This window comes from Schistocerca americana, chromosome 1, assembly GCF_021461395.2.
Source record: "Schistocerca americana isolate TAMUIC-IGC-003095 chromosome 1, iqSchAmer2.1, whole genome shotgun sequence".
Taxonomy (NCBI): domain Eukaryota; kingdom Metazoa; phylum Arthropoda; class Insecta; order Orthoptera; family Acrididae; genus Schistocerca; species Schistocerca americana.
This window is the reverse complement of record NC_060119.1, coordinates 985952903-985964198: the sequence shown is the minus strand read 5'-3', so window position 1 is coordinate 985964198 and position 11296 is coordinate 985952903. Positions and strand designations below refer to the sequence as shown.

Here is an 11296-nt window from a genome sequence, read left to right as displayed (position 1 = left end):
GTCCCATAGTGCTCAGAGCCATTTGAACCATTTTGAGGCGTATAGAACGCTACTGTGACCCATTCTTGAGTACTGTTAGAGTTTTTGGGAACCCCACCCGGTCGGGTTACAGGAAGGTATCGAAGCAATCCATGTGCGTGGTGCTAGGTTCGGTCAGGAAGCTAGTATTACGGAGATGCTCCGAGAATTCAAATGGGAATCCCTGGAGAGAAGAAGACGCTCGTTTCGCAGGGCACTATTCCGAAATGTAGAGAACCAGCATTTGAGGCCGACTGCAAAACCATTCTTGTACCGCCAGCATACATTACGCGTAAAGATGCGAGAAATTAGGGCTCGTACCGAGGCTTTTAGACAGTTTATATCTCTCGTTCTATTTGCGAATTGAACAGGAAAGGAAATGACTAGTAGCGCCACAAGGAACCCTCCGCCATGCACTGCACGGTGGATTACGGGATATATATGTAGACGTAGATGTAGGAGGAACGAAATTTATCATAATCGAACTTCCCTCTCATGATCTTCACCCTACTGTTAGACTCGACTTCCGCCTTATACTGCGTTAGACATTCCACTCGCGTCTGTTCTTCTACGTTTACATTTAGTGCCTCAGCTCTTCTTGTAAGCTCCAATGAGATAGGAAATATGTTGTCGAGCTCCTGTTGCGTAATGAACAGGCGCACTTAGCAGCTACCAGAGATTCAGTGCTTGCTTGGAAGGAAGGCGCGGGCAGCAAGTACATAAACTTGGTCGCCTGCCCTGCGTCGCTGTTTTTGCACCAGCAGGAGGCACGAGCGGTCAACCGAGGCTAGAGCGAGGCACAGCCGTACAGCCTGCGTGGTGGCGACTGGCGGCCCCCACAAGAGGTCAGGGGGCGGGCGAGCAGGCTCACTACTGTCAGCCACATACTTCGATAATATTTTGACGGGATAATAACAAGTGCTGACCGAGTGCGTAAGAAACCCGAGGGACAAAAAGGTGGGCGTTAGTATACGTAGTCTGCCTCTGTCAATTCTTATCCTAGACGGGAGCAACAGTAAAAACACTTTGAGACGATGTTTGGTTTGTAGGGCGCTCAACTGCGCGGTCATCAGTCCCAATTTTTTTCGCAGTCCAATCTAGCCACTGTCACGAATGATGATGAAATGATGAGGACAGCACGAACACCCAGTCCGCGGGCACAGAAAATCCCCTCCCCGGCCGGGAATCGAACCCTGTGATCCAGAGGCATCAACGATAGCTACTACACCATGAGCTGCGGACAGTGAAAACACTTTCCCTCCTGTGCTTCTAATTACCCTCACTGAACACAAACGCTAATTTTCAATTGACGTTGTAGTTTTCTCGAGTCCGAAGGCTGGTTTGATGCAGATTTCTACGATATTCTATGTAAATGTCAACAAATTAAAAAAAATCCTTAAAATTTTAATTAGATGATACATGCGTTCGAATTCTCCTTCATTGGCGTCAGTGAATATGCCGTTGAACATGGCACTTACCATATCGAAAATAGTTTTCTCATAGATTTTAACAAATAGGAGACCGAAAAATTTGTGATGTAGGTAACATTCTTAATTTCACACGGGTGGATGTATTAAGCAGTAATTATTTCTTAACCGAAGATTTTTTTCCCTTTTAGCTACATTTGAATATTCCTGAAATGTATAATTCAGTGGTGTAGCATTTGTTAATCCTTGGAATGTACGTTGCATAAATATTAACTCAATGTGATGACTTCAAGTTACCTCACATGCAGAATAGCATTCTGCTTTCATCGATTTGCTGGCAACAGGCGTATCGCAATAGGTCGTGGGCTGTCACTATATAAATTGCTGTCCGCTATATTTGGTAACGTAACTTGTTTTGATCGTGAGATTAGACTAGAAGTTCCGAAATATCAGAGTCTTGTAAATCGCCTGGCATATTTTACTAACGACTAATTGGTCAAGTCCCCTATCGTATTACTCACATTCAGGTCTGCGAACTAACCTTCAAAAATTTCGAAGACCCTGGAATCGTCTCATAAGGACGCTGATGCTAATGTCCTCAGCAAAAACAAATTTATCACAATTCAGTTACGCGCTCTTTACTACTGTTGAAGGATCTGATGTCTTAGCAGACTGAAACACACTTTCAAAGGAATCCATGCACAGTATAAAAGTGTGTGTGTGTGTGTGTGTGTGTGTGTGTGTGTGTGTGTGTGTGTGTGTGTGTGTGTGCGCGCCACATTTCCTAAACCACTGAACCGATTTCAACCAAACTTAGTACACATATACCTTGCTCTCAGACAACAGTCGATTTAAGGGAAAAACCACCTTCCTCATAACTCAGGAAACATTGCGATGTGTGAAAACCTACCGCGTCATGCGTATTTATTTCTCTGCCACTAACTGTATTTCCAATAAATTTCGTAGGCAGTGTCCATGTATGCCGCTAAATGCATCTAAAAAACTGTATCATTTTATGACACATAGATCAAGAGATACGATATCATAAACACTGAGGTACGTGAAAAATGCCGCATTATGCATGAAGTTTTAAAACGTTTATTCTTTACTACTAAGGCACTCTTACATCCGAGTCAACTTAAGGAAATCCCTGACACCTAGCAGTGCTTTTGGGAGCTCTCTACTGCGAAGCGCAAACGGCTGTAAGCGGAAACCTTAGCCGTCAAAAGATATATAAAGAGGAGTTCCCATGGACACTTATAGAAAATCGTGTTGGAGATACTCGAAGCAGCTACGCCCAGCGTACAGATACTGTCCAGGATAGTGTTTTCAATTTGGATACTGTACTTGCACATTTGCACATTATGCATATTTCTTTGTACTACTGCCGGCCGCTGTGGCCGAGCGGTTCTAGGCGCTTCAGTCTGGAACCGCGCGACTGCTACGGTCCCAGGTTCGAATCCTGCCTCGGGCATGGATGTGTGTGATCCTTAGGTTAATTAGGTGTAAGCAATTCTAAGTTTTAGGGGACTGATGACCTCAGGTGTTAAGGCACATAACGCTCAGAGCCATTTAAACCATTTTTTCTTTGTACTACTGCTTCATAATTTAAAAGGTGCTTTTACAAATATATAGGAAATGGAATTTTTTCTATACCACACTACAAACACACTTCAGTTTTCCGTTTCTAACAAAAAACTGGAAAAACGTATACACGAACAATGCCGGATTTGTCAGATAGTCAAATTATATAACCGAATTACTCAGACAGCGTAAAGTTTTGTAACTTGACGATACTGCTGCGTCATCAGGAACTCATTGCGGCTACTAATGGAACGTAGTCTTTTCCGCAGGTGCGTGTCGGTACATGTCTGCCTTGACTCTTCGGTAGAATGGCTCAGTCAACAATACATTTTTTCGGAAGGATGAAGCGGTCCTGTTATGGTTTCTAGATTGTCTCGTCAAACAGTGCTTTAATGGGTCATATTAACCAAGGGCCACAGATGCTTTACTTGTTTGTTAATCCGTCTCTGCTGCACGACACTTATTCCTCTGTCTCCTGCAGCAATATCTCGAAGACCGCTACGGTCGCAGGTTCGAATCCTGCCTCGGGCATGGATGTGTGTGTTGTCCTTAGGTTAGTTAGGTTTAAGTAGTTCTAAGTTCAAGGGGACTTATGACCTCAGCAGTTGAGTCCCATAGTGCTCAGAGCCATTTGAACCATTTGAACCGAACTTCAGTCTCTGACGCTAGAATTTCCGCTATAGCACGGCGAGTGGAGTACACTAATGCCTGGAAGAAATTACGGTCTTAATATCCTTCCTTGATTAAAATAGCCATAGTAAGAGTTTCATTCGGAATTTTACACAGAAATGGTCAGTTTTCTTGTAAACACATTCAGTCATCTTTTGCCATTTAACTCTTTCTTTCCACACACGCATTTCTGAAATTCGTTAGCATTGCATATATGCTCTTGTTAGTCTGTTATTTGAAATGTCATTCTATATATTTTGATAAACATTTCTGTTCAATTAGTATAATTTAGGATCGTCACAATAATTACTCCCTACATTTGCTTTTTCTTCGTTTAAAGATGATAAATTTTCTTGTGAACATTTTACATTTACTTACAACTCGCACAAGACAATTCACACTGAGAGCAACGTTTACTCACTGACCTTAAAGGCTGCCAACGAAATCAGTGCGAACAAAGGAACTATGCTTTTTTTACTGCAGTACTGACGACTCACGTTTGGAACTGGGGACATTATTTAAATTTTACGGAATAAGTATAAGAAACTCCACAACAAATAGGAAAAAAATACATTTCACCCAAATAGGGTCACGTTCCAAACCACGGACGAGAAAATGTGTAACTGAGCATGCTAGCAAATGATTCTGAATATCATTGCAGACGACGGAAAGCTCGTCAAAAGGTGGGTCACTGTTTGCTCTAGTGAAAGCGTGTTATTTCCGGATTTAAGCTGATTTACTGGACCCATCTGAAGATTAGAGCTGAAAACACGCGGGGCTCCAGAAAGGTCTGCTGTGGGTTGGCTGTTCGTCAATGCTCTGCTAGGCCCGTGCTCGACACTGCACGCCTCACAAGAGCTCCCTTGGGCATTTTTCAGGCTATTTCGGAAAGGCAGCAGTCTTTGTCTCCAGCCTGTGTCGGGAAAACTAACAGAAACAAAAACTCTCTACTTGGCGTGGATATGTCAGTAGGCGTAGGTTTATTCACAGCCGTTGCTGGTGTAGACACACAATCTGTCACGACCGAGAGAAGCGGCGCAGCGGTTAACGCAGGGGGAGTACCGATATTCAAATTCCCGTCCTGCCATCTGGATTTAGTTTAATTATGGTTACCTTGACTCATTTAACGAGTATACCAACACGATTCTTTTGAAAAGGACACGGCCGATTTCCCTTTCACTCTCTCCCAGCCCAGCGCGTGCTACGGCCTGTCGCGACATCGTCATCGAAGGAACGTTGAAGCCCGACCATCTTTCCATTTCCTGATTTTGTCGCCTGGTGGTAGATCAGTTAGACTCAGTGTCTATTTAACGTTCATTGTTACCTGCAATTCTGTACAAGAAAGAAAACGTTAGTCATAGAAATTACGCACAGAAACAGCCAAATTTTAATATCACTTGACTTTAACAAAGCCACGGAACCAAAAGGTATTTACTAACATTTTAGACAAGGACACAGACTGATACGTTGTTTGTTGGATAAGTAGTAAATCAAAGAGACAGTTACCTACACAGAACTATGTTGATAATAAACATCTTACGTTAATGCTATTCTGATTTATTAAATGAGTGCGTGGTGTCTATTCCTTCGAGAAAAAAAATGGTTCAAATGGCTCTGAGCACTATGGGACTTAACATCTGAGGTCATCAGTCCCCTAGAACATAGAAGTACTTAAATCTAACTAACCTAAGGACATCACACACATCCATGCACGAGGCAGGATTCGAACCTGCGACCCTAGCGGTCGCACGGTTCCAGACCGAAGCGCCTAGAATCGCTTGGCCACACCAGCCGGCCTTTCGAAAAAACAGACACCACGCATTCATGTAATTTGAATGGCCTAGCCTGGAAAGGGATCCATCTTCTTCAGTGCGGATCCACAAATATGTCCGACCTCCTGTGGGAATCTCAGAGAGCGAATATAGACGACGTGGACAGGGACACTTGATAGGTTGCGCTCGATGGGAATGTGGACCAGCCGTGAGGCATGCAGAGATAGTCCATGCGGTTGCGGTGTGACAGCAGGAGCACTCTCCTCGTTTTCCCAGGCATCCTGACTGCAAAACTGAACGTCAGTCTAGGGATTCGACCTGTTATGCTGCCATTCATGAACAGCATTCCACGGGGTATCGACATGTTGCCTTGACCTGCTAGATCACCAAATCTGTCTCCAATCGAGCACGTATGGGACATAATCGAACAGCTCGAGTTTAATCTGTAAACAACATTAACCGTCCTTGTACTGACACACCGAGAGCAACAGACATGGAACTCCATCCCGCAAACTGACATCCGGCACCTGTACAACACAATGCACGCGCGTTTGATCGGCTGCGTTCAAAACTCTGGCTGTTACGCCGGCTATTAATGTACCAGCATTACACCTCTTCAATGACTTATCTCGTACTTAGATTAGTCTGTGATCTTCCAGTGTTAATCACTATAATATGTCACCTAGGCAAAGGCTATTACAGAAATTTAATTACTCTACGTCAGTTATTTCTTGGTACCGAGATTTTTCCCCATCAGTGTAATTCGTGCAGGATATCAGTATTTTTCTGATGGTTGCTATCAGTGCTAGAGTTTATTATCATGGAATAATTTTTTGTTGCTAATGGAATGAAACGCGTTGGTAAAATGAAGTTACTAAAATCAGGCTTTTATATAGAACACATTATACCTATCGCCGATATTTCTACGAATGTCGTTAAGAGATCTGAGTGTGTGTGTGTGTGTGTGTGTGTGTGTGTGTGTGTGTGTGTGTGTGTGTGTCTAGTGATCGGTGTGAACAGGACTGTAAGGATTTGCTTATTAGTAGAGAAGTAATTTTTTAGATGGTCAGCAGATATCTGTGTTAGAAAAACTACATGTATCATTGAAGCGAAGGGTGACACTTTCAGGATAGATTCTACGTAAATACCATTTTTATAGCTTGTGTGAGCAAATGACTTAGCTCGCATTCAACGACTCTTGGGATGAGAGATGAGCATCATCACACGAACTGGACAGCTAAATAAAGTCCTGAATTGCATCGTTCCTCCTTTAACGCGTCAAAAGAAAAGAGAGAATGTTTTGAATGGCCAGCTGGCACGGGACGGGACGCCTGCGAACACGCGCCGTGCAATGGCATGCGCTACCCCCTCCTCCCCCCCCCCCCCCCCCCCACCCCCCCGGTGTCGGCCTTGGACCGTCCTAGCGGTCGCCTGTCAGGGAGGGCACGCCCCGCCACACAAAAGCTTGACATGCGCTGCTGACCACAAGGAACCCCGTTTCTGCATCTGTAAAAGCGACCGTCCCGACCCTAACGGTTCTTGCCTCACGGAACGCAATTCTTCTGTGCCATAGCACTCTCAATGTTGTAGTCTTATTCCACAGACACGAAATGCAGTGGCTGATCTCCAAAGCAAGGTAGGCATGTGTATGTAGATTCACTTATGTGTAGCCCTTTTTTCATACTTAGTAGAAACATTGTCTTCAATATATATATCAGGTTTTCTCCCAGGAGCTGCCCTCGTTTCTGTTTTACTATTCTCGTGGCATCTAATCTGATTTTGGGGACACACAAGAAAAGACGGCACAGCTGCATATGCTTTATGTGATTTGTAAATTAGGCCACTTCAGGTGTCTCCTACGTACGGCCTATGCCAGTAATTTAGTAACAGAAAAAATAAACCCTTCCTTTACCTGAAAATCTAGCTTTTAAAGGGTACACTTGTGGGGCGGCGAGTAAGTTACTTCACTGGTTTTCAAAGTTTTGATGCTGTCTTTAATCACGTGAGTCTGGCAACTAATTTGGTGGTCAGCCAGAAAGCGAAGGGAAACATACTGACCTTAGTTTCCAGTCTGCACGGCCACATTTCGGTCCAGCCCACTAAAAGAAAAGAGTCTATTCCCCATTTCTTTGCGGGGTCAGGACTATGACTTTAGTAGAAGTTTAAAGTTCCTATCAAGATTTAATTTAATTAAAGTTTCTCACAAACAACACCTAAAATTGCGTTATGTTCAGTTGAAAACAAGTCTCTCTAATCTAACAGCACCTTTAGCAGTTCAGAGGCGACCTCTACGGTAACTTCCTACCAGATTGTTTTTCGCCCTGACTAACATCACTCAATTGAAAGTTCGCAATAAATGTTCAAAAATTAATGCTCGCCATAAAAGTGGAAATAAATTCACCACTTGCCACGCGGAATTGAATTTCACACGGACGGCACACTAACAGTTATTTCACCGAGTTCTAAATAATCCAGGACGGTGTACAGTCCTCGCGAGTTCACTATCCGTTTTCACTGCCAAATACGCGCTTGTCACAGTTCGGCTCTGACGTCATCCGAGGCAGAGCGCGACCAGACGTTTAACTGGCGTGGACCTCACAGTGCCTGACAGCGAAGTGAACCTTTCTACTGCTTCAGGTTTATAAGGTGCCGGTGCGGACTGCCAAGAAAACATCTGTTGTCTCTGTCTATTTGCATACGGCGGCAGTCTACAAACAACCGTTATCTCTGGCACATAATCTTTAATAATATAGTTACCAATTACGTCAGAAACTTCTTAATTTTTGCTGGTATGCAGATAAGCAGTTTGAAAGCACGTAGAAAGTTTCAGTTCTCTAGAATGAAAACTTTGCTTAATAGAATTTATTTAGTGGAACTAACGGTAGATTGTTACCTCTGAACCATACCTTTGCTAAGACTTGTATCAGTTGCTATTTGTGTTACAAGTCTTAAACTTGGTGTAGCTCTATTATTTGATATATTTGATCATCTGGTTTAACCAAAATCCTCTATCATTAAAATTTCAAGTATTTAATCTACAACACTTAGGTACATCTTAGTTACAAAATTAGTTTTTATTTAATTACCCAAAAACTGTAAGAGGTAGATTAACGTGGACTCTCTGTTATTATTTTTGGGGTGTACTGAAGCATAAAACAAATTTTCAAGTTTATAAGTCCATTATTTAGCGCCTCTGATTTTTCCGTAAAACGTGGATTCTGGCGTTAATTTTTGTTTTATGGTTTTGGAAACCAGCATCACTTATTTATAACTTCTAACTGCACCTCCTGACCCAATTTTTGCATCCTAGCGTCATTATTTAGCGCCTCTGATTTTTCTCTTAAAACGGCATTTTTCCGTAAACTATTAAGTTTAGAACAGCAAGACTTGGTATTTGGAACATTATTACACTAAACTACAATTTAACAAAGTTTTAAACATAAATTTTGATTTTTAATTTCATACTGCATTATGGTGCAATACATGTGTGCTACATGCAGACGCGTTTAGGTGACGTGGCGCTACTAGCAGTGAACTGGGCTAAGTTCCGGCGCACTCGCTCGCCTCTGTATCTCACACATGATGCAGCGCTTGGGTTGCTTCACACTGTATCGGCATTTTTAGGTTTTCTCATTGAAGTATAGACCGATGGACGTCCGAAAAATGTAGGTAACGACAGCGCTTAGCATACAACAGATACAAGTAGAAAAAATAATTTGATTAAAACAGAGCCATTTGAACCATTTTGATTAAAACAAAAACAACCGTTTGCTGATAGACCCGGACAAGCACATAAGAGAGAAATAGTGCTCGGCTGAAACGCCAAACATTTTAGCTAGAAACACAATTATACGACCTTATCACATTTAGTCTGAGACTATTCTATTATTTTTGTGGTGTTAACTAAAGCGAAACATCCAAATACGGGGTAGTCAGCAAGGAAACTTTACTTAATAACCTTCGTGCGGGACTGTTAAACTCAAGAGGTCCCTAAGCGTTACACACTGGACTCGTATTAGGAAGAACAGAGTTCAGTTCTCGGCCACCCATCTTGATTTTATATCGTTCCCATAAATCACTAGTGGCAAACACCGAGATGGTTCTTTGAAGAAGGCGGCCAATAACTTAACTATTGAGCTTTCTGACACTTTAAAAAGTCACATGCCAACTCTCGGTTTGTTATTTGTGAACGTTAGAAATACTAAAGGTCATATTTTATTACAAAATAATAGCGTATTTAGATGACCCCAATATGCTAAAGAAGCGGCGCTCTTGACATATTTACGTAAGAAGATGCTAAAACGCGTATTATCATTCTGCAGAGGAATCATCAATATTGTTGACCTCTCATCGTCGATCGTTACCTTCAGACGCATATAGCCAAACCATTCCCGTTCTTTCCACTCGTTACGCACGCTGCATACAGCTCTTTACGTCTTCCTTCCTTCCTTGTCTTACTTCGATCACTGTTTTAATGTGGTATTAGGTCATGATAAAGCATTCAGTACTCTAAATTACTTTCCTGAAACGTTCTCTTAATAATGAATAAAAAGAAATTTTCGTAACTTTTTAGTTATGTCGATTAGTACGTTGCGCAGCGTATTTTGTTCATTCGCTACGATCGATGGAGACATTTAGCTAGTGTGTTCTGTATAGTTGTTTGGAATTGTCTTATGTTCCAACAGTGGCTGCCCTTGAAGTATTTGTTTTTCTGCTGATATCTTCACCAGCTATTTCTTCTTGTCAAACGGCTGTCGCATACTGACGTTTTAGACAACTGAGAAGCTTTTTCCCTACCCTAGAACAGATACGTTTGTAGTGTTGTATTCTTGTCGATATGCTGACATCTCGTGTACTGAATGCTCCATTAGACGAAGAATGGAATATACTCTAGAATTCAACAGCATCAGCTTGATGGTCGAGTCTCAAGTAAACTACATGAACATTTCGGAAATATGACATACGAAGAGAGATTAAGTCAAGTTTAAGAAATTAAACCTATGTATGCTGCCTTCTACTTGGAACTAATTGTTAGATCCCGCAACAGGAAAACCAGTGTAGCATAAATATGTTGACTGAGCCTAACATTTTCCCTTTTTTAATTCAATTTTTGAAACCTTAATAAAACTGAACCGCTACGAAACATTGAAGCAGAGTTCACGAACCGGATTGGAACCATTTTTCTCTTATATCTCTTCTTAATGAATCTACGAGAAATGCCCTTCAGTGCTGCGTTGTTAATAACTAAAAGCTGAGAGGAATGTGGGCAAACCAGCGCCACCACTCAGCTGAAACACGCAGGAAGGGCACCAGTTGTTGACGTGTTGTGCTTTTTTTCGGCACTCCGTTAGGTACTTCGGAAAGATTCCATATTTAATGAAGACGAAAAGAAGAGATTTCTTTATCATCTCCTGTTTATCATGTTCATTATCAGTCAAAAGTAGATTGTGAAAGTCTTTCCAGCAGTGTTATCTCCCGAGAGTACACCTTGATCTCTCGACGGATTTGCTTGTGTGGACGTTTCGGTATCTAGCTTTAAAACGTCTTGGAGTACAATCCTCTGTATATCTACGTATACTTTTACATGACAATGTATCGATTCTCTCTTCTTTCTATACATCCAGTGACGTTCGCTTAGTTTTCGTGAGGTGTCAGAATTTCTATTTCACAAATGGCATTTGAAAAGCTTTTTCTGCATTTCTGTGGATATTTGCAGTATTAGTTTATGGCAGGACGTTCTCTTCTTGCTTATGGCCATGAACGCAAGCTGCAGTACGCAAGAATATGTTGCTATAGGTCTCCATCGTTTGCTTTTATCTTCTTCAG

At 42.1% G+C, this 11296-nt stretch overlaps 1 protein-coding gene across 1 annotated transcript in view; it reads left to right on the top strand.

Moving 5' to 3' along the window:
* Positions 1-11195: 11195 nt before the first annotated feature.
* LOC124595787 (transcription factor collier) overlaps positions 11196-11296 on the top strand; it is a 480633-nt gene continuing 480532 nt past the window's right edge. Inside the window, exon 1 of the mRNA XM_047134679.1 lies at positions 11196-11242. Within this exon, the coding sequence (XP_046990635.1) occupies positions 11196-11242 (47 nt within the window). The remainder of the gene's footprint in view (positions 11243-11296) is intronic.